This window comes from Anser anser, assembly GCF_964211835.1.
Source record: "Anser anser genome assembly, chromosome: 7".
Lineage (NCBI taxonomy): Eukaryota > Metazoa > Chordata > Aves > Anseriformes > Anatidae > Anser > Anser anser.
Window position 1 is genome coordinate 28165684 of NC_139727.1, and position 22411 is coordinate 28188094.

Genomic DNA, 22411 nt, shown 5'->3' on the forward strand with positions numbered 1-22411 from the left:
GCATTTGTGGCATGAGGCTGCTCGCCCAGCCCGGGGACGGTGTGTGCCTGCCCTGCCGAAGAGGGAAACCCAGCTGGAGCACAAGATTTGTGCAAATCGCTGCGGGTGGTGCCGTCCTCTGGCTTAGGACCATCCACAGGCACCCGTTTGGCATCAGCTGCTGAGCAGCAAGGGGGCCGCGCACAGGCTAAGTGCAAACATCAGCTGTGAAACAGAGCACAGGGCTAGCGGTGGGGAGGGACTGGTTTTATGCTGGCTTTCCTGCCTGCCGGCAAGAGTTAAAGCGCAGGGGGAAATAGGCAGGGAGGAAGCGAGGTGTGCAGGGCTGAGGAGGGGTCGCGCAGCCGTGTTGCTGCTTAGTTAAATATTAAAAGGTCAAGCAATCGAGGAGCAGAAACCTAATTGCACACTGCCCTCCCTGGCAGGGCGTTTTATGGCAGCTGATGTCCCATCTGGGAGGGGCTCTGCGTGCACATACATGTGTGTGTGCATACGAACATATATGTGCATGTGTGGGCATACATAAACACAGCCCTGTGCTGTCGTGTGCCTGCACATGCTGGTGAGTACACGGGTGTGCAGGCACGGGCACACCCCCCCGTATGTGTGCAGGTGCGTGCAGCGGTGTGTGTCTGTGCACAGAGGGAGCCAGGCAGGAGTAAAGCAGCAGGAATATTTAAGCTGTTTCCTTCTTTTCCCTGTGTGAAGCAGGTCCCAGGCAGAGGGAGCACGCTGTCCCCAGCTCAGGGATGGGGTGGGGGGGACCTTCTCCCCCCAGCAGCCACGCAGAGGGGCCGTGGCATCTCAGCCCAGCACACACGTGAGGTTTTGGGGCCGCCACAAGCCTCAGGCACCTTCCCACCCGCTCCTGCCCTCTGTCACCTGCCCAAAAAGCAGCCGGAGCCGTGCTGGGTTGGGAATGGCTTTATTCAGGCAGCCTCGCATCCACCAGGCAGGCAGGGTGAAGGCTCTGTGGCATCCACCCACCTCACCCCACCATCGCACGGGATGCGGGGTGTCCCCGTCACGAGGCCGCCCTCCAGGCCTCCCGCAGCCTGGCCTTCACCCGAAACTTCTGCACCTGCAGCACGACGCCGAACTTGCCCTCCAGCGAGGGCAGGGGCTGGTCCTGGGGGCACTCGAGCGTGAACCTCTGCAGCACCCAGGCCAGGAAGAGAAACAGCTCCATCTTGGCCAGGACTTCGCCCAGGCACACGCGGATCCCGGCCCCGAAGGGCAGGTAGCTGGGCGAGGGCGAGTGGATGTGCTGGCCCTGCTCGTCCAGGAAGCGGCCTGCAAGGAGAAGGGGCACGCTGAGGGGATCGGTCCCTTTCTGCCTGACGCCTGCCCAAATTCAGCCCCTGCGTGTCCCTCCTGCCAGCAGCAGGAGCAGGGCAAGGCGGGCACAAGCTCCCCGGACGGGGGGGAAGCAGGACGTGAGCTCCTGGCCCCTCTCCTGCTGTGCCCCCCACACCACAGGGCACGCAACCCACCGGGGTTGAACTCCTCGGGCTTGTCCCACTCCTTCTCATCGTGGTGCACGGACCAGAGGTTGATGACGACCCTGGCGCCCTTGGGGATGGCGTACTCCCCGATGCTGCGGGGAGAACACGGCGTGAGGGGGCCGCTCCCGCCCGCCGCCTCTGCCCACGCGCCGGTGGTCTCACCTGGTGTCGGTGAGGGACACGTGTGGGATGAGCAGGGGGGACACGGGCCGGATGCGCAGCACTTCGCTGATGGTGGCCTCCAGGTAGGGCAGCAGCGGGCGGTCGCTGAGGTGGGGGTGACGGGCCAGGCCGATTTTCTGGTCCATCTCCTCCTGGATCTTCCTCTGGACCTGGGAGGGGAGCAAGGGCTGGGCGTGAGCACCCAGCACCGCCAGCACGTCCTAGCAGGTGATGAGGGCAGAAGAAAAGTGCTCCTCACAGCTTGATAGCACTTATTCCAAGAGCCTGACATCTCTCTTGGCATTATCCTTCCCCAAAGCCCCCTCCGATGCCCCTGGTGCAGGAGGGAGACCCATGGGGCACAGACCTTACCTCAGGGTAGTGGAGCAGGTAGAGCACAGTCCACTTGAGCACGGTCGTGGTGGTCTCCACGCCAGCCCCAAAGATGTCCCCCACCGTCATGAGGAGGTGGTCGTCTGTCAGCTCCAGCCCCGGTGCCGGCGGGCTGTTGTTCTCGGCGCTGAGCCTCACTTGCAGGAGGGCATCCATGAGGTCCCTCACGCTGTCCCCACAGAAGGCTTCCTGCCAGGGGACACAGGTGAGCCCCCCACCTCAGCTCCAGCACCCCGCAGCCCCCTGTCCCAGCCCCTTCGGCACCTTGTGTTCGGTGAACTTCTGCTGGAGCAGCTCGTCCCTGACCTTGAGGCACTTCTTCAGCAGGGCCAAGTCCTTGTTGGGGAAGATCTGGGGGAGAAAAGCCCCGTTACAGCAAAGGGCTCCAGCTCAGCCCAGCGTTAGCTCCCTCCTGCAGGGCACACCCCAGCTCCTTCCTCTCTTCCCTCATGAGAAGACCACGCAGTGCCTGTGTCCACGCTCACCTGGAGCCAGGGGAAGATGTCCACCAAGCTCTCCTTGGCCACGGTGTCCACGATGCCCTGGCTGTACTCCAGCATGGCCTCGAACTCGGGGTCCCCGCGCCGGTAGGAGGAGTTGAAGCAGAGGGAGCAGACCACGTTGGTGACGGCCCGCGTGAGCTCCGGGGCCATGTCCAGGGCTGCATCCTGCGCGGCGCTGAGCGTCTCACACAGGGACGCGGCCTCCTGGCAGACTTTTTGGGGAAGGAGAGGCAGGAGAGGGGACGCTGAGCCCTGGGGGTGGCCAAGGGGGTGGCAGGAGGCACCTCCAGCAGGGGCTGAGCCTGAGGGGCTGGGCAGCAGGGAGGATGTTTGGGGTAGGATGGAGCAGAGAGGCCGGGAGGTGCAATGAGGACAGAAAAGACACACACACGTGATAGCGGGGTGGCGGGGGACACTTACTGATCTTCTCGAGGGCGAGCGAGCCCTCCCCGAACATGGAGAGGGCGGCGTGCACCAGCTTGCGCTGGAACTTCCAGAGGGGGCTGTAGCTGGCGAAGGCGATGTCCTTGCCCCCCCGGGACAGCAGGTCCGTGGTCACCTGCGGGGCACACGGCCACGGGGTCACCCTGCTGCCAGGCAGCCCCGCAGCATCCTCGCCCCGCACCGGGGGATCCCCCGAAGCCATCCCCCCGACTCACGGTGCGGGGCCGTCCGGCGAAAGCCTTCCCCTTCTTCAGCAGCACCTCCCTGGCGTGCTGGTAGCTGTTGACCACCACCACGTAGTGGGAGCCCATCCAGAGCCCGTAGAGGCTGCCGTAGCGGCCCTGCAGGCGCCAGAGCCGCAGGTGGAGCTGGGGGTGCCCGGCCAGCTGCAGCAGGCTCCCCACCAGCGGCAGGGCTGGCAGGCTCCGCAGCCGCCCCGTCCCCGTCCCCGTGGGACCCCGCCGGCGTGCCAGCCCCCAGGTGCACAGCAGGGCCAGGCACAGCAGCAGGGCGGCCAGCGGCAGCATGGTGGGGCGGCTGCGGGGCTGTGCGGCCCCCGCTCCTTTATACCCGCCCGGCAGCGTCCCCTTGACCCTGGGACGGGCTCGGCTGCTTATCGGGGGGATGGCGGCGGGCCGTGACGGGCGCTGGGCCAGCTCGGCAGCTGGGGAGAGGGCGGAGGGGCTGGGAGCATGGGGGGAGCCCCCGGGGGCTCCTCTGGGTGCAGTGACCGGGGCTGGGGACGGGGGAGGGCTGGGGGCTGCTGACACGCTGTGAGACCCTCCTGGTGCCCGAGAGGGGCTGGGGCACTGGGCAGCACTGGGCAGCACTGGGATGCCCGGGCAATACTGGGAAGAATTGGGCAATATGGTGCAGGACTGGTTTGAATTGGTTAGTACTGGGCAGCACTGAGCAATACTGGGCAGCACTGGGCGATATGGTGCAGGAGTGGTTTGAACTGGTTAGTACTGGGCAGCACTGGGCAGCACTGGGATGCCCGGGCAGCACTGGGCAGCACTGGACAGTCCTGGGCAACATTGGGCAATACGGTGCAGGACTGGTGAGTACTGGGCAGCACTGGGCAATATGGTGCAGGACTGGTCAGTACTGGCTAGTACTGGGCAATACTGGGCATCACTGTGCAATGTGGTGCAGAACTGGCTAGTACTGGTTAGTACTGGGGAGCACTGGGCGATATGGTGCAGGAGTGGTTTGAACTGGTTAGTACTGGGCAGCACTGGGCAATATGGTGCAGGACCGGTCAGTACTGGGCAGCACTGGTCACCACTGGCACCCCCCCGCCCTTCGCCTTCCCGCCTCTTCTGTCCCTCCGCGCTGCCCGTAGCGCCGCGGCGGTGGCGGGGCGTGCCGCGGGCAAGATGGCGGCGGGCGGCGCGGCGGAGGCCCAGGCGCGGTTCGGGCACTCGGTGAAGGGGCTGCTGACCGAGAAGGTGACGAGCTGCGGCACCGACGTCATCGCCCTCACCAAGCAGGTGCTGAAGGGCTCCCGCAGCGCCGAGGTGAGCGGCGGGCGCCGCCAGCGGCGGACTACAAGGCCCGGCATGCAACGCGGCCGCGGGGCCCTCGGGGAAGAGCGGAGGGGCGGTGGAGGGGCCGGCCCGGCCCGGCTCCGTGTCCCCCCCCCCCGGGGCGGCCCTGCCGGGAAGCTGCGAGCCACCGGCTGCTCGGCGGGGACACCGGGAGCTGCGGGCGGTGCGGGGCGCGGGGCGTGCTGGGAGATGTAGGCAGCGGGGGTGTGCGGGGTGCGCCGGGAGGTGTAGGTGGGGCGCGGGGCATGCTGGGAGATGTAGTCCCGAGGGCAGCTCCTGGCCCCTTGGGGCGGCCGGTTTGGGTCTGGCAGCTCTGTCCTTTTGTCTCGTAGCTCCTGGGGCAGGCCGCGAGGAACATGGTGCTGCAGGAGGACGCCATCCTGCACTCGGAGGACGTAAGCTGTGCCTGGCACTGCAAAATAGCCTTTTTATTAGGAAAGGGGGGAGAAGGGTTGGGAGAATGGGGGCTAAACACGCGACCGGAGCCCTGAAATGAAATACGTGCGCGTGGTGTGGGGCTGACGGGCGGAGCAAAGCTGCTGATGAACAAAACATTCGTTCTTTGTCTTGTTTTCCACAGAGCCTAAGGAAAATGGCCATAATAACCACTCACCTACAGTACCAGTAAGTAGGGGGCACCACCAGCTCTGCGGGGAGCTGAGCTGTGCCATTCATCCCTTCCCCTTCTTCATAAGGACTGCGCAGGCTTTGCATGGAGGCCGCTCAGGCTGATCCCGTTTGCCCGGCTCCCCAAAGCTGGGCAGACCCTGGAAATGGGATCTTGTACTCCCTCCAACATCCAGTGATACGGATGAGGCTGTTTTGGGGTGGGAGCTGAGATTTTTGCCTCCTGTTTGCTATGCGCTAGGTCTCCGGTGAGAACGTGCAATGCATCTAGGACTAAGGGGGAGAAATTAGTGCCTCTGCTTTCCGCTCTGGGCTTAATGCGGGCACACATGAGGGTTTTGGCCTCCTGAGCCCTTGTTTGAGTCCCTGTTCATCAACATCAAGTGAACCCAGTTGCAGAAATTTGTGCTTTTCTAATGCTCTTTTCTCTCTTTTTCTCATCTAGGCAGGAAGCAATTCAGAAGAAGTGAGTACCTAGCTGAGGGAATGCCAAGAGGACATGGGAAACAGCACATAGCGGTTGATGGGGAAGGAAAGAGTAATATGGAGGGGGGGGAGAGAATGCAGCTGGAAGGTTTTTGCAGCTGCTTTTGAAACATGCTGGCCCAGCAAGATAGCATTTCACTGCTGTGAAGGTCAGTACTGTGAAGAGACGAGAACTTGGGTGAAGGGATGATTTTATTTTAAACTTCTGATTCTCTCATTAGCATGCACGAGTACCCAAAGTGTGGTTTGCCTTGTGGGCACATGGAGGTGGCGTGGGGAACCCCGGCATTTCTCTTTTCTGTAGTGTCAGTGACAGAGCTGTTCTGGTCCCTTGGGTGCTCCCTGGGCAGCAAATCTCACTGTGAACCTCTTCTTGTTTTGTCCCCAGTGTTGAGCAGTCATCGAACCTGCGGGACCAGCTGAGTCACTTGCTAAAATGAAGCGTGGCTGAAGGCACGAGGACTTCTCGACTGGCACTGAGGGCAGCCAGGCATCCTTTCCTCACCGGGGCTCAGACCTGTGTCTGGACGGTGCTGGGTGCCAGCTGGGATACGTGCAGAGCGCACATTCCTGAACGTGTGGGCCCCTCTCACGCGGTCCCATCCACGTCTCTGTCTCCAGAACGCTCTCCTGCTTCCCCACGTGTGACTGAAACAAACTTAGCAGAAAGTTCACTTCCCCCAACAAGCCCTGCGTTCGCTTGCTTCCTGTGTGTCACACGAGATGGTCGGCTGTCCAATGTTTTTCACAGGCGGAGCGGGATGATTTTATTTCCCATCTAAGCTCTGCTCCGTTAGCATTCGTCTCCTGTAAGATGACGGAATAGTGCTGCTTGTGCCTGCCAGCAACCAGCAAGCACAGAGACAGAGTTTTCATACAAAGTAGCTCCCCCCCTCCCAATAAATGTACAAATCAGAGATGTGGGTTTTAAATACAGGTGCCTGAAGTTTGACACGGGTCCTTATTTAGACACAGATGGTCGGTGCAATTTATTTAGGGCACGTTAATCAGTGGGAGCTGTAAGTGGCTGGGTGAGTGAGAGGTGCTTCAGAGTGGACTGAGGTGCCTGTCCAAGACCAGAATTTTGGAAAGCGTGGATCTGGGCAGACACCTCTGTCCCTGGTCCAGCTGGACATGCCTTGGCGAGCATCCTGCTCAGAGGTTATCTTATTTTCCACAAAGCCAGAGCTTGGAACGTCATCCCTTTGCCAACCCATCTGTACTGCCTTCGGCCTTCAACCACATTCCTGTTCTGGGTTGCTGCTCCAGCTTTTGATTAAGCAGCCTTGAAAGTGTGTATGTCTATCTGATTGGGAAGGTGTCCAGAGGCACAGCTGGGAAGCAGGCAGTGAGATGTAAAAGAAAATCAAGAGCCAGTGTATTCAGTTCTGCACGGCTCTGTGTCGATGGCTGAGTGACTGGGCTCCCGTTTGCTTCCTGGGCAGTGAGATGGGGTCCGGACTATAAATATTGTGTCTTGTTTTTCATTGAGTCACTTACCCGGAGCACTTGGAGCACGCTGGAAGCACTCGTTTGCCCGTGTGCTTTTCATCAGCTGATACAAGAAGGCAGGTTGGGAGCGGGGATCAGCCTGCTGTGTTCCTGCAGCGAGGTGCTGCTGGGGTGCGGTTCCGTGTGGCACAACCTCTTTGCCTGGTTTTACCCTCACCACCCCTCCAAGGTCTTTCCCTGCTTGGCCTCACCTTGTGGCACCAAATCTGCAGCCCCGTGGAGGTGCCCAGCGGTGCTGTGAGTTTCTCCTGTGTGCTGCGCCTCTGCCCTGGCAAGGATGCAGCTGCAGAGGGCTTAAAGAGCCGAAATGATTTGCTTTGTTATAAAGGCTTGGATTTCAGCTTCCGTTCTTTTAAGTCTAATCTTTTCACCTCCTGTGCCTGCTTACCTTGGTAGCAGGGGCTGTGCTGCAGGGGCTGCCGTGAGGTGATGCCTAAAGGATGGGGGCACTGGGGTCTGTTTGTGCCCGGGGGGTTCCTGATCCGTGGCCTCACAGCTGCGTTTTGGGAGAGAAGCTTTTCCCCCAGCTTCTGGAGAAGCAGGCAGCCTTTTTCCCTGCGAGCTCCCGTCCTCTGCAGGGGCTGGGGCATCACACAGGGGTCTCCCTGTGTTTGGGGTGAGCAGGAGACGGAGCGGGGGACAGGACACAGCAGGGTGGGGGCATCCAAGGGCTGAGGCTGTGGGTGTGAGGTGACACCGTGGGTGCTGGTAGCGAGCGTGGCCGTGTACCCGGGTTTTTTACCCATGTCTCGGGCCTGGCAGGAGCTGGTGTCGGGCGGAAGCCAGGCCCGGGGCGGCGCAGGGCGCCGGGGCGGAGCGTGGCCGAGGCGCTGCAGCCGGAGGCAGTAAGGCACCGAGGCTCCCCGGGGCTCCGGTTCCAGGGTGCCGGGGCCCTGTGGGGGGGACCCCATGGGGTGCTGAGGAGGGTTGGGATTCGCCCTGCAGGGACGTCCTTGGGGGTAGTCCCTCCAGGGCAGCCAGGGTCAGGGTGTTTTGGTGGGGGGGATGTTGGCTGGGGGTGCTCTTCCCACTAGGATTTGGGTTGGGGTCTCCCCGGGGGTTGCTGGGGGGGGGCAACCTCCCATATTTTGGGGAGGGGGGAGTGGGTGAGGGCCTTGGGGAAGGGCCTGGTGCGGTGCCCGCGGTGGTGGCGTCGGCACCAACCCTGTACTCCCGTTGCTGCAGTGGCTGCGCCGTGTGGGGAGCAGATCCCCCGCGAGCGGATCCCCCAGGAGCAGATCCACCGCGAGGTGCAGGTGAGGGGGCGAGCGGGGCAGCCGTGGAGGGAGCAGCGAGCCCAGGCAGTGCCAGGACGCCTGCCACAGTCAGAGGACAAAGCTCATTTGGGGACCTAAGGGAGAGTGCTAAGGGCATTTGGCTGCTGCCAGCGGGGTTTTGGAGCAGGCACTTTGCTCATTTCCCTGTGGGGATGAGGAGGGAGCTGAGCAAACCTGTGTTTCTCTGCCCTTGTTGCATGCACCCCCAAGTCAGGGAAACAGCATCCGTGGCCTGCAAAATTATTGCAAACAGCAATGAAATCCCCTCCCGTGCATACAAGCAGGGGAAACCAGGGAGGGTGGGTATGTTAGCCTGATTTTTAGCTGGGTGCAGTGCCAGAGGGCCCTGGGGGCAAGTGTAAGCAGAGTACAAGCATGATCCAATGTTTTGTGACCCCACGGAGTCACCGTGGCCCAGCTTGCTGTAGTAGGGTGGCCTCTGTCCTTCCCACCTCAGGATTACTATGGCAAAGAGCTGCAGAAGTCGGAGGACCTGAAAACCAACGCTTGCGTCACCTCGGCCAGGCCGGTCCCCAAGGTGATCAGAGATGCTCTGGAGCGTGTCCACGAGGAGGTGGTGGCCAGGTGAGACCTGGGGCTTCCCCCTGCTGCCACCTCCCCGTGGGCTGCAGCCCCCAGGTGGCAGGAGCACCCGCACCCTGACTCAGCCCGGCTCCCCCAGGTACTATGGCTGTGGTCTGGTCGTCCCCGAGTGCCTGACGGCGTGCAGGATCCTGGACCTGGGCAGCGGCAGCGGCAGGGACTGCTACCTGCTGAGCCAGCTGGTTGGGGAGCGGGGCCACGTCACCGGCATCGACATGACCGAGGGCCAGGTACGGCACGGGGACACCCGTGGGCTTGCTTTGTCCCCTCTCCATGTCCCCCCATGTTCATTCCCTTCCTGCTCCCAGGTCGAGGTGGCAAAGAAGCACATCGCGTATCACATGGAGAAGTTTGGCTACCAAAAGCCGAACGTGGACTTCCTCCAGGGCTACATGGAGAAGCTGGGTGATGCCGGGCTGGCCGATGAGAGCTACGATATCGTCATGTAGGTACCCTGCAGGGGACCACGCCGTCCAGGGCTGTGTGGGGTCTGCACCCACATCCCCCTGAGTTGCTTGCTTCAGCCACGTGTGAGGAAAGGGAAGAATCCAAGGAGGATCTGGGCTAGGGCCTGGGAGTATGGGAACTGCCCTTTTTGTGGTTGAATCCTGCACTGAGCGACAGGCTGTGCAGCAGCCGGCGGCGCTGAGCGTACGAGATGATGGTGCAAATGAGCCTTGGTCTCCTCCTCCCCAGCTCCAACTGCGTGATCAACCTCGCCCCCGACAAGAGGGCCGTGCTGCGGGAGGCCTATCGCGTGCTGAAGGTGGGGAGCGGAGCGGGGCTGGGGCTGCCATGTCGTGGGGTGCCACCGGGATGCAGCAAGCGGGGTGCAGCAGGCTGGGGGGGGTTCTGGGGGCCATCGCTCCAGCACAGCCCTTTCCCAGCCCATTTTGCCCCATCGCATCCTGCTCACTCCTCGCTGCCTTCCAGCCCGGCGGAGAGATGTACTTCAGCGACGTCTACGCCAGCCAGCGCCTGAGCGAGGCCGTGAGGAAGCACAGGGTGCTGTGGGGTGCGTAGGGCTCCAGGATGTGGGGCGGCACGGGACGGGGAGCTTTTGCCTTGTGTCACCCGTGTGCGTGCTGTTGTGCCAGGGGAGTGCCTGGCGGGAGCCCTGTTTTGGGGAGACCTGTACAGCATCGCTGAGGAGGTGGGCTTCAGCCCCCCGCGCCTGGTCACCGCCAGCCCCATCACCATCGGGGACAAGGAGCTGGAGGGCGTCGTCGGTGAGGGTCCTGCCGGGGAGTGCTGGCTCTTTTTGGCCATGGGGAGAGGTGCTGGGACCCCGTGCTCAGCACCTGACCCACCGGCCTCTCCCTTGCAGGGGACTGCCGCTTCGTCTCCGCCACATTTCGGCTCTTCAAGGTGCCGGGGAACAGCCGGGCCGGGCTGGGCCAGGTCATCTACAATGGTGGGATCGTGGGACACGAGCGAGAGCTGGTGTTCGACGCCAACTTCACCTTCAAGGTACGGGGAGGTGCGTTTGGGCTTCTGGGGATGGCGAGCAGACCTGGCCTGAAGGACTGGGGATGGGGCAGCACTGATGCAGTGTGTAGTTTGGGGGATTAGGTCTGGTGGAGGGGGTGGTGGATGGGGGCCATATAAACCAGAACTGCAAATAGGGCAGGGAGAGGGAGACAGAGCTGTGCATTGTGTTGGGGGTGAAGATGAGACCAGGACGTCCCTGGTGGCTTCACCAGGCGGTTTGGAGCCCGCTGCTTGCTCCCTGTGGGCGTTTCTCCAGTCTTTGGGCCAGGCTGGGCCCTGCTTTCAGTCCCCCCATCATCTGGCTGGGCGGCTGGGGGACTCTGGTCCGTGCACCCCAGGCCCCAGCCCCGTGACTGTCGCCCTGTCCCCAGGAAGGAGAGGCGGTGGATGTGGATGCCGAGACGGCCGCGGTACTGCGCAGCTCCAGGTTTGCGGAGGAGTTCCTCATCCGAGCCGGCGGGGCCGCCGCCGCCGCACCCCAGGGCTGCTGTGGCAGGAGGGTGAAGGTTGGTAGCAGCAGCTCCGTGCTGGGTTTGGGGCTGGGGACACTGCTGTCCCTTGCTAGCAGGAGGGGTCCTCTGAGGCACCAGAGGGGCAGTGACATGGTAACAGGAGACTTGTGGCTTTGGGGCCAAGCAGGAGCCCACGGGACACCGTGGATGGTGCCCAGTGCCCTGCAACGGTCCTCCGGTGCAGGATGGAGCCCTCCAAAGGGGTCTGCTGTGCGAGGCGTGAGGGCCCGTTGCCCCTCATGCCCACGGGGGGTGCTGGGGCTGATGGCTGGGCAGGCCTGAGGTCTCCATGGGGACGGGTCCTTCCTGCCGCGGGGTGCAGTGACCACCCCAGCTGCTCCTCGCTGCTGCTGCGAGCTCTGGGCCCTGGCCGCCGGCCCTGACCCCACAGCCCGAAGCACCTTTATCTGCTGGAAGCCTCCCTCCTCGGCCCCACGGCCGGCCTTTCAGACGGGCCAGCAGGGGTCATCAGTAGGCAAGGGAGATAAAGCCCTGCAGCTGCGTGTCCCTGGAGCGCAGCCTTGTACTGGGGTCTTGGGTCCCTGTCCAAGCAGAAGGCATTCCTCAGATAAAAGCAGAGTGAAAGTCCCCACAGAAACCCTCAGCGTCCTCCTTAGGGCAGGGAAAAGCCACCAGGATGATCCCGACGGTGGCAGGGAACAAGCGGTGGGGAAATGCTGCTTCCGTGGGGGGCCTCTTGTTTCCCTGTGGCCTGATCCTGTTCTGGCTTCTTCTCTGCCCTCCAGGAGAAGATCTGCGACCCCTTCCTGCTGCTGGAGAAGCTGGCGGCCCCGGCTCCTGCCTGCGGTCCCGCTGGCGCCTGCGGGCCCCGGGGCTGCTGCTGAGCGGCGAGCGATGCCCCCGTGCCGCTGGGTGCCAGCGGGGCAGGGGGCCGCGGCCCACAGGGCGTGTGGTTTTCGCCAGGGAAAAAATAGAAATAAATGGCCGAGATGAAACGCTGTGGGGTTGGAGCCTGCGGGGTGCCGTGTTTTTGAGTCTCGGTGTGAACACAGCGGGGCTGGCGGGGCAGGCTGTGCTGCGGTGGGGCCGGGCAGCGCCCTGTAGGTCCCCTCGCTCCCTGTGGGGCACGCGGAGAGGGATGTTCTCTGCGGGAAGGGAGCTGTGCGTCCCCTCGTGTGGGATTTCCCAGCACCCTGCACCGTGTACCTCCACGTACCAGTCCAGCTCTGCTTTGAGCCCCCCAAAGCCCCCTGCACGCACACCCCACCCCGTTGCTTTTTCTGAAACCGTCCCTCAGGCAGAGGGCAGCCCCACAGCCTGTCCCCGGCGTGGGATTTCTTCTCCCTTTCCCCGTGCAGCGCTGCTGAGGTTTATTTTTCCCCCGGCCTCCATCTAGCGGGAAGCCCTGCGCGCGGTGCAAGCCTCGCACCCGCAGAGCTGTGCGGGGAAATGCGGCGGTTCTGGAAATCCCGCACCGTGGCTGCCCAGCTCCCGCGTCCCACCTGCCCCGATACCGGGCTGCGGAGCGGCGCCCATGTCCCAATGCCATCCACGTCCCTGGATGAGCTGAGCCGTGAGGGAACGTTTCCACCCCTCCTCGTGCCCCGATCACCCGGGAGGGACCAAAATCCCCTCTCTGCCATTTGACCCGCGTCTTGGCCCCATCAGGCCGTGTGTGGGAGGAGATCCTTGCGGGATTTTACAAAGGTACGAGGCCTGTAAGAGCAGTTCCCGGTCACAGAAAGGGTTTCCTAAGCGCCCCGCACTGCTTACCCTGATCTCTGCCAGGAGCGAAACAGGGGAGCGATTAATCCCCGGTTTGGGGATTAAACCCATAAATAATGCCCGTCAATATGGTTTCCTGGCAAGTCGCCTCGCCAGCCCGACCTTTTGGGTTCGGATAGGCCCATGAATCCGCACGGTTCGGTGCGCGGGAGCTTGCAAGTGGTCGGGTTTAGGGCCGCAGAGCGGCGTGCTTGGAAAAACCATAACTCCTCGTCTGTGGTTTTATTTTATTATTTTGTTTTGTTTCTTTTTGAAAAATATTTTATTATTTTGTTTCTTAAAAAAATATTTTATTTTCTTTTATTTTTTTTCATTTTTTCCATTTTGTATTTGTTTTATTATTTTTTGTTTTATTTTATTATTTTATTTTATTTTAATATTTTATTTTAATATTTTATTTTGTTACTTTATTTTGTTTTATTCATTTTTGACTTTTTTTGACTAGAAAAACCATATAACATTGTTTTATTATTTTATTTTGTTTCTTTTTAAATAAAATTATTATTTTGTTTCTTTTTCTTTTTCATTTTGTATTTATCTTACTATTTTGTTTTATTTTATGTTTTTATTTTTGTCTTATTTCATTACTTTATTTCATTACTTTATTTCATTACTTTATTTTATTAATTTTATTTAAACATTTTATCTTGTATTATTATTTTATTTTTTTATTTAATTTAATTTCGTTTTGTTTTATTTATTTTTGTGGGTTTTTTTTCGATTTTCTTTGCTTTTCCCTTCATAATTCCCCGGCTCCCGGGGCCGGCCCTCCCCACGATGTGTGCCCCCCCCCCCTTCCCCGTCCCCTCGCCCCACACGGCCGCCAGGGGGAGCTGCGACACCGCTCACCGGGGGCGGCGGGGCCCCGGGCTGCGGCAGGGGGGGGCCGGGGGGAACGGAACGGAACGGAACGGAACGGAACGGAGCGGGCCGGTCCCGTCCCGTCCGCGTCCGCGTCCGCGTCCCCGTCGCCGTCCCCGTCGCCGTCCCCCGCCGAGCTCCGCGCCCCCCGGCCCCGCTGCCGGTGCCGCCCCGCCATTGGTCGCGCCCCTCGGCATCCCCGCCCCCCCACCCCCCAGCCCCGCCGCTATTGGCCGTCTCCCTCGGGCCGGCCCCGCCCCCTCGGCCGCGGCGCCCACACCGGAGTCACGCGCCCCGGGGGGGGCCGCGGCGGCCGCCGGCGGGGCGGGCGGCGGGCGGCGATTGGCGGAGGGGCGCGCGGGCGGCCCCGCCCCCGCGGCGGTTGTCGGTCGGCGGTTGGCGGCCGTTGGCCGAGGCCCCGCCCGGGCGAGGCGGAGCGGGGCGGGGCGGGGCGGGGAGGGCCGCGGCTCCAGGCGGCGCTCGGCTCGGCCCGGCCCGGCAGTCGCCGCCCGTCGGGTCCCGCGGGCAGCCGTGCCCGCCCGCCACCGCCACCGCCAGCACCGCCACCGGTGGCAGCCGGGGCACGCCGCGGGCGATGCGGGGCGGCGGCGGCGCCGAGCCCTGACTAAAGATGGCCGCGCTGCCCGGGGGGAACATGGCGGGGGGCGGCCGGGGGGCGCGGGGACCGCTGCCGCCGCCGCCGCTGCTGCTGCTGCTGCTGCTGCTCGGCTGCTGCTGCCTGGGCCGCCGGCCGCCCGCCGCCTCCGCCGCCGCTCCGCCCGCCGCCTCGTCGCCGTCGGCGGAGGAGACGGTGATCATCGGGCTGCGGCTGGAGGACACGGACGACGTCTCCTTCATGGAGGGGGGCGCGCTGCGGGTGAGCGAGCGGACGCGGGTCAAGCTGCGGGTGTACGGGCAGAACATCAACAACGAGACCTGGTCGCGCATCGCCTTCACCGAGCACGAGCGGCGGCGGGGCGGCGGCCGGGCGGCGGCGGCCGACGGGGGGGCGGCGGCGGCGGCGGTGGGGAGAGGCGGCGGAGTCGGCTCCTCGACGGGCGGAGGAGGAGGAGGAGGTGGAGGAGGAGGAGGAGGAGGAGGAGGGGGCGGCGGAGCCCCGCAGCGCTGCGGCATCCGCACGTCGGACATCATCATCCTGCCGCACATCGTGCTCAACCGCCGCACGTCGGGCATCATCGAGATCGAGATCAAGCCCCTGCGCAAGACGGAGAAGAGCAAGTCCTACTACCTGTGCACCTCCGTCTCGGCCCCCGCCGCCGCCGCCCTGGGGCCCGGGGCCGCCGGCGGGTTGGTGGGTGCCGAGGGACCCGCGGGACCCCCGCCCTGGGGGGAGACCACCTGGATCTACCACGACGGAGAGGACACCAAGATGATCGTCGGGGAGGAGAAGAAGTTCCTGCTGCCCTTCTGGCTGCAGGTGATCTTCATCTCGCTCCTGCTCTGCCTCTCGGGCATGTTCAGCGGCCTCAACCTGGGCCTCATGGCGCTGGACCCCATGGAGCTGCGCATCGTGCAGAACTGCGGCACGGACAAGGAGAAGAACTACGCCAAGCGCATAGAGCCCGTGCGCCGCCAGGGCAACTACCTGCTGTGCTCCCTCCTGCTGGGCAACGTCCTGGTCAACACCACGCTGACCATCCTGCTGGACGACATCGCCGGCTCCGGGCTGGTGGCCGTGGTGGTCTCCACCATCGGCATCGTCATCTTCGGCGAGATCGTGCCGCAGGCCATCTGCTCCCGGCACGGCCTGGCCGTGGGCGCCAACACCATCTTCCTCACCAAGTTTTTCATGATGATGACCTTCCCGGCCTCCTACCCCGTCAGCAAGCTGCTGGACTGCGTCCTGGGCCAGGAGATCGGCACCGTCTATAACCGGGAGAAGCTGCTGGAGATGCTGCGGGTCACTGACCCTTACAACGATCTGGTCAAGGAGGAGCTCAACATCATCCAAGGAGCCCTGGAGCTGCGCACCAAGACGGTGGAGGACGTGATGACTCCGCTCCGGGACTGCTTCATGATCGCAGCCGAGGCCGTGCTCGACTTCAACACCATGTCCGAGATCATGGAGAGCGGCTACACCCGCATCCCCGTTTTCGAGGGTGACCGCTCCAACATCGTGGACCTGCTCTTCGTTAAGGACCTGGCTTTTGTGGACCCTGACGACTGCACGCCGCTCAAGACCATCACCCGGTTCTACAACCACCCGCTGCACTTTGTCTTCAACGACACCAAGCTCGACGCCATGCTGGAGGAGTTCAAGAAAGGTGGGATGATGGCAGGGCCCCGGGGGTGGCAGGCGCAGCTCGGTGGCGGGGAGCACCCCCGACAAGGGTGCTCTGCGGGGAGCCCTCGCTGCTTCACCTCGCAGAGGCTTTGGGAAAGTGCGCTTGGGACAGAGGGGCCTGAATTTAGGCGTCTGCCAGCTCCCTGACCCAGAAGGCTGAGCCACGGCTGGTTGATGGTCTGCGCCCCCTGCCTCTTTTCCCCACTACTGGGCTGTGTGGGTGGGCATCGTGCCAAGCAAGGCTGCTTTTTTTTTTTTTTTTTCTTTTTCCACTCATCTGCACGTTATAGTGGGAACTGTTGACACGAATGCGCGCCCGTTACTTGGCTCAGTCCTCTCTGTGCTTTTTCAGCTGGCCTGACAGCGAGGAGCGGGTGGGCTGCTCGTGTAGGTCACTCCTGTCTTTCCGGCTTAGAGTGCACACACGTGCTGAGATAAACACGGCGTTTTCACTCCATTCATCGGCTCGGCTGGCTGACTTCAGCCCTGTGCTCGTGTTACAGTTATTCTGATTGATGCTTTGATCTGGGAACCCATAAATAGTTCCAGGGTCTTAAAATATGTTTGAATGCACCTGTCCGGGTGGCACGTCGGGGTTACAGGCCTTCTTACCTAGGCTCTCCTCTACCCCAAGGACCACAGGTTCAGCCGTGCAAACACGTGAGCCCTTCTACATCTCTGGTCTAGTGTTTGTATTCATTGCTTCAGAACTGGATGGGGGCTTTCTGTCTTAATTGTGGGAGGTGTTCTCCTGACAGATGTGCGTTAATTCTTATTATAAGCCTTTGCTTATGAGGAAAAGAAAAAGAAACACAACTTTTTTTCCCTTTTTGAATCTGTTCCTCTCTGCGAGCCAAATAATAACGCAGGTCCTATGCCCTGTGCAAGAAAGTGCTTTAAAGGAAATAGTAAGTGAAATTTCTGATCAGTTAGGTACTTGCAGACCGTCATGCTGGTAACTGAAGGTAAAGTGAGTGCCACGGAGCAATCATACCCATGGGAGCTCAGAGCAATGTGCCGTCGAGCGGTTCTGTCTCTGAGAGATGATCTGACTGAAAGAGATCTTCATAGCTGCATTGGTACCACAGTTAGGCTGACGGGGAAAAGTTAAATTAGCCTTTTATCAAATGCAGAATTCTCTTGAAGATACCTTGGTAAGTTGATGAATGTTTTTTCTAGGTATCAAATTTAATTTTCTGTTTAGATTTCCAGGTACTGTTTGGTCCACATACTGTGGTATTTGATCTGTTTCTACCTGCTTAACCCAATTTAGGGGATTCAGAGGGTTATTCCTTTGGCATCCTCACTTTTCTTTCTCAGATGGAAGGTGAAGGTACTCCTGCTTTTTGCTGACCAGAACAGCAGTTGTTCTGCATAGTTCTTTCTCTCTCGGTGTGGTGATGGGGAAATCTTACGCTGGTTCGGAGCTGTTGAGCAGGAGATGTGGGAGAGCCTCGCCTGTGGTTTCTGTGCTGCAGAATCTGCAGCTCAGATCTGGGAAGCTCAATTATGTCACTTAACTGCTGGCTGGTAAAGGTGGGTTCTGCTGTGCGTGCAGGCCTGCAGTTCTTTTCCCTCCGTTACTCTGACTCCAGGTAGCACGACAGGGTTCTTAACCTGCAGCCGGACCTCTGATTTTTTTTTTCTAGCTTTGTTTGTAGCAATGTATCTGAAGAAATGAATGTTGCATACTTTATTTCCCTGTCTGAAGGAGGTGAAACACTCCTGTGTGTTTAAAAATAGGAGCCCTTTTATTTAATAGCTGGGAGAATCAGGCATTTTAATCCTGCAAGTGTGGCAAAGCCAAATAGGCCTCTTTGCAGTTCCTGAAATTTGTGCTTAAAATAGGCTCCTTAATTCTCCTGGGTTGCTTGGAAGGTACAGACCAGAGGTTGCTTTTGCTGACAGCCAGAGGACTTCCCTTGCCTGCACCAGGTAAATTCCCAGTAGCACAAGTTTAGGATGACTTCCTAATGCCCTCCTGCGACCACTGCATTCTGGAGCAATCCCTGTAGTAGTGGATTAATTTGGGATAGTTTGACCGTGCCTCATATTTACTCCAGGACAGCTGTGCTGGTTGGTGTGTATTGACAAGCCCTGGTGTTAGGACTAGTTCCGTCTTAACTGGTTTTTCTTTAAACATGCAGATATGGTGGAAACAAATAGCTTCCTTTGTCCTTTGAAATGAATGTAAATAACTGATAGCTTGCTTGATCTGGCATAGCGCGGTGTCTTTTGCAAGAGTTCTTCAAACTCCTTTCTGCACAGCAACCTTGCCAAATTCCCGTGAGAATGTACAAATTAAGGGTGAGAATCAAATTGCATGTTGTTCTCTGGTAAAGCGTTGAAAATAAATAAGCTTACGGTTTTTAATTGCCCCTTTCCCACCACGTTGACCTTCCACCGCAGTAGGTTTGCTCCAAAGCTCTCGCGTGCCTTTCTCCCACCCAGGTGGCTACAACCCTGTTCGGTGCAGCAAGCAGCTCGTGTGATAGCGCTGCCGTCAGTTAAAGGCTTTAATCTGTTCAAGGAAAGAGGCTTTTTTTTTTTTTTTTAGGAAGTTTAGGAATTAGCCGAGAGGATGGGGTTTTGAAGCTCACTTTTTGGGGAAGGAACAAAATATACTTACCCCAAACATCAATTGGAGCCTGACAGGGAAGAGACGAAAAGCCAAGCACGGCAGGATACATGTCCTTATGGTGTTGTGGCGGATGAAACTGGTAGTTTTGTACTGGCTTAGGTTGGGCAGCTGGAGGATTTGGTGGTGAGCGTATTATTAATGTTCTTTGCCCACAGTTGCAAAACGAATATATGTTTCACCTCTATGCTGCCAGGCAAGAAACTTAATTTTAAGAGAGCTGCAGCACATTCCCATTCCCTTGTTACTCTAATCTCTTGAAGTATGAATAAACATGACTTCTGAGGCAGCCTGCTAAAAAGCTTCTCTTCTAAAAAGCATTGTTTATTTTAAAATAAATAAAAAGCTTTTGAAAGTGGAGTAACTTTCTATTCCTGTCAACGGACCTCACTCAAATCCATTTGCCAGCTAGTTGTGCAGACTGGGCGTTCAGCTTACTTGAATTCAATCTGTTCAACTCCACGTTAATGCAAGGAGGTACAAGGTACCCTTTCCATTGGTCAAGGGAAGGACCTGCCTGACTTTGCTCAGCACAAAGAAGCATCTTGTTTGAAATAACTTATTGCTGGCTGTTGCTGTAAAGGGGAGCAAGGCGTCATCTCCTTCAGGATCAATTAGTATCCTGGCTCCTAAGGTGCAGCAGGGAGTGAATGAGCATCAAAGTCATTTCTGGAAAGAAGCTGTGGACTGTCTCATCTGGTGTCTCTTCCCTTGATAATAAGTGTTTTTGTTGTTGTTGTTATCTTGACGGTTTTCCTAAGTCTCTGGCACTTGCTTGTGCTATTTTTCACTGGTGGATCTTCTCGTGTGTGATCCTAAATCTAAAGTGTTCCATTTCTAGCTCTCTGAATGCCAGAGTTACAAGAATTCACCTTGCAAAGCCTTGTTTTCTAATATTAATATTCTAAGACAGGCCCTCTTTCTACCAGCCATTGTACAGCTGTTTTCGTGGTGGCCTGGACAGCTTTGTAGCGCGGCAGTTTCTCAGTCAGAGTCATCCTTATCCGTACTTGGAGATCTTTGAGTTGTATGTTTTGATCGTATTTGTATCTGTCTCTGGTATTATGTTATACTGAAGATCAGAGTTAATAACCTAGTACAAAGAAGTCATGGTAACTGCGTGCAGCAGTCCTGAGCTCTTATTCTCTGAATCACATGGCGGCCTTAAGAAAATTCCTAGATTCCTTATTAAAATTACTGCCAACTGAACCTTAAAAGATTTTTCTCCCCTAAAAACCTTGTCAGATTTAACTTGAGGATCTTTTATTCACGCTCTGTTGATTTTTATTGTCTGTCATTAAGAGTGTGTCTGTTTAGTGTGGACATGGACCAATTTTTTTCTCAGGGTCCTATTTCTTTTCCAGTTCTTCCTCCCACTCCCAAGAAAGCCATGGCCCAGGAACCTGAAACCCTTACTTTTGAGGGGAGGGACGGCGAGTGATTGGTAGCCCACAAATCCAAAGCTCTGCATTGCTGTTATTGTGGTCTGAGCTCTCTTTATTATTAGGTCGCTTACCTTTCTGCTGCAACTCCAACCCACGCTTGCAGCTCGCTTCTTTCCTGGTCTCTTTCAGGTTTCATGGGTTCCCATCCTGCTGAATCTGAGTCCAGGCTTCCCATAAGTAAACTTTATTTAAGGGATCTGAATGCTTGTTTTCTGGTTCGTCTAACAGGTTGTTTGTCTCTGAAGCTGTTTTTCTGTTTAGGCTGTGACTGCAGCATTACGAGGAACTGGAAGAAACTACGTAAATCCCTTCTGGAATTATCAAAGGCATGTAAAACTCCTTCTTGGAAAACAATATTGTTTTCAAGGCCGCTTGGCTAAAAAAAGGCATCTCCGCTGATCCTCTGAGGAGAATTCACATAAAGATAAAGGTGTTGAGGTCCAGCACGAAGAATTCTTGTGTGAAGAGAACAGGGCAACAATTAGGGAATTTGCCACCAAGATACAGAAGACTTAGTATGATGTGCCTGCAGGTTTGTTCCTGGGGAATGCGTTCAAGGGCAGCTCCAGCTCTCCTGGGGCTCCCTGCTGGGATGCTTTTGTGGGCCTAGGAGAAGGAGAGATGGTGCTGGAGAGCAGCAGTGCTTTGTCAGCCTGGCTGTGGTGAGGAGCCCAGCTGGAGGCTCTGTTCTGCTGCTGAGGGCAGAGTGAAACATGGATCACGGAAGGAAGTAAGCAAATTCAATGCCTGAAATGTTCAGAGCAGTACAGGTCTGAATTTGACACGTGTGTTTGGCATCATTCTTCGATTGCTTTTTAACTCATCATTAGAGTCTCATTAGTCAACAAAGACAAGCTGTTGCCATTTTCCCCACAGTGTTCTCCAAGTTAGCAAACTCCTGCACCCACTGGGGTGAATTCCACAAGTGAGCCAGGTTCCTATCTGCTTTCTCTCTGTCTGTAAAGGCTACCTGTAATAGGCACAGCTACAAATTTCAGGTCAGTCTGTGCTGTCAGCTGCATTTCCTGGCCAGTTTTGAAGCAGAACGGAGAGAAGAGGCAAAATGTTGACTTCTGAGCAAATTCAGTAGTACAGCAAAGTGGTCGGGTAGTGTAACCATTGCGGATTCCTTCCAGGGCTGAGATTTTTTTGAGTTTCAGTATTTCTCTGCCAACGTGAGGTACTGAGGAGCAGATCACTCTGTGAACATCAGTCAACTACAAGGGTGTAAAATCAGTGACAGAGAGAAAGAGTGCTAGAAAAGAGGAAATGTGTTTTGTTCCCCCTGGAAGCTTGGTGATCTCATCAAGCTGCAATTCAAGAGCTTCTGAAACTAAAGATATTGTCTTTAATAAATCGTCTTAGATGTTTGTTTCTTTCTGCGAGCGTGTCTAATCAACGCTGAAGCTTTGTCAGCTCTTGTGTGTGGGCGAGCAGCAATAGCGTGGTATCTCCCATCAGTTGCTTTGTAATGTGAGTGGCAGAAGGAGATGGATCTAAAGGTTGCGATTCTGATCGTCATCTCTGGAAAATGCTGGGAACTGTGGAAACGCTATTGCTATTTTGCTGTTCAGTCAAAGCTAGTAAATACTGCAGCGGAGGCTGCCTGTACAACTATTATTTGACACTAGTATGGAAGCATTATAATGCCGTTTCTAATTATGTGATCACAGACTGTCTGTTCAAGACCTCTGGGTAGCCCTGTAATTGAGTAAGTGAACTTGAGATACTCTTATCAGCCTCTTCAGTGCTCTGTGCCAAAGCAAATATTTGGGACAAAATCATCCTTTTGTTAACCTAATGTATTAGACCCATCGTTCTTTTTTATTTCACGTATGAAATCTGTTCTGATGCCTAAATATGGAGCCATTAGCACGTGCGATTGCAGGAGAGCTCAGCAGCAAAGCGATCCAACGATAGGTTTATTTTTTGCAGGCTGTAGCATCGCTCTAGCTGGCAATAGAGTAAAGGAGGGAGTTAGTCACCTCACCTCTTCTAAACGCTTTGCAAAGTATGCTTAATATTAAGAGCTGTAAGTCAGTTTTACAGCTGCCTAGGTACCATAAAATGGGTCTAGAATGAACGGAGAGGCTGAGCGGTGTGTTGAATGAGTCTATATCTCATCCTACATTTCTTTTTCCGTTAATATTTAAGAAGAACTCTTTTTCATTTGCTTACGTGCCTCAACCAATTGCACTTCTAATGTGGAGTCTCTCAGTTTCATTAATGGAGCTCGAAAAGCTAGTCCTCAACACAAGGTTCTGCAGTACTCTGAACCATACCCTGGTGTGCGTGACCTGGCACTCCTGTTAATTTGACAAAATCCTCAAATACAGCCTACCAGCTACAAA

At 57.5% G+C, this 22411-nt stretch overlaps 4 protein-coding genes across 7 annotated transcripts in view; 3 read left to right on the top strand and 1 right to left on the bottom strand.

Annotated features, from left to right (window-relative positions):
- Positions 1-909: 909 nt before the first annotated feature.
- On the bottom strand, positions 910-3560 carry CYP17A1 (cytochrome P450 family 17 subfamily A member 1). 2 transcript variants are annotated; one of them, XM_083844811.1, is made up of 8 exons: positions 3223-3560; positions 2984-3122; positions 2546-2775; positions 2325-2411; positions 2040-2249; positions 1668-1837; positions 1494-1597; positions 910-1293 (listed from the first exon to the last, which is right to left on the bottom strand). In XM_083844811.1, exons 1-8 carry the CDS (start codon positions 3532-3534, stop codon positions 1025-1027), a joined length of 1521 nt encoding a protein of 506 aa, XP_083700937.1. In that variant the 5' UTR covers positions 3535-3560; the 3' UTR covers positions 910-1024. The 2 variants fall into 2 exon arrangements, with proteins under 2 accessions (XP_083700937.1, XP_083700938.1); XM_083844812.1 differs by lacking the exon at positions 1494-1597.
- A 778-nt stretch (positions 3561-4338) lies between these two features.
- Positions 4339-6622, top strand: BORCS7 (BLOC-1 related complex subunit 7). The gene is made up of 5 exons (XM_083844829.1): positions 4339-4527; positions 4890-4952; positions 5138-5181; positions 5630-5650; positions 6059-6622. Exons 1-5 carry the CDS (start codon positions 4387-4389, stop codon positions 6108-6110), a joined length of 321 nt encoding a protein of 106 aa, XP_083700955.1. The 5' UTR covers positions 4339-4386; the 3' UTR covers positions 6111-6622.
- Positions 6623-7939: 1317 nt separating this feature from the next.
- On the top strand, positions 7940-12021 carry AS3MT (arsenite methyltransferase). Its single transcript, XM_083844821.1, has 11 exons — positions 7940-8027; positions 8368-8438; positions 8917-9044; positions 9142-9292; positions 9371-9507; positions 9759-9828; positions 9996-10077; positions 10160-10291; positions 10390-10532; positions 10925-11059; positions 11812-12021. Coding segments are annotated over exons 1-11 (1149 nt in total). The 5' UTR covers positions 7940-8026; the 3' UTR covers positions 11911-12021.
- Positions 12022-14156: 2135 nt separating this feature from the next.
- Positions 14157-22411, top strand: part of CNNM2 (cyclin and CBS domain divalent metal cation transport mediator 2) — a 121424-nt gene continuing 113169 nt past the window's right edge. Inside the window, exon 1 of one of the 3 annotated variants that reach the window (XR_014587046.1) lies at positions 14157-15957. Coding sequence is in view for 2 of the 3 variants with exons in the window: in XM_083845019.1 (XP_083701145.1) it covers positions 14304-15957 (1654 nt within the window). In the remaining variant the exon portion in view is untranslated. The remainder of the gene's footprint in view (positions 15958-22411) is intronic. The other 2 variants (XM_083845019.1, XM_083845020.1) reach the window with 2 other exon arrangements.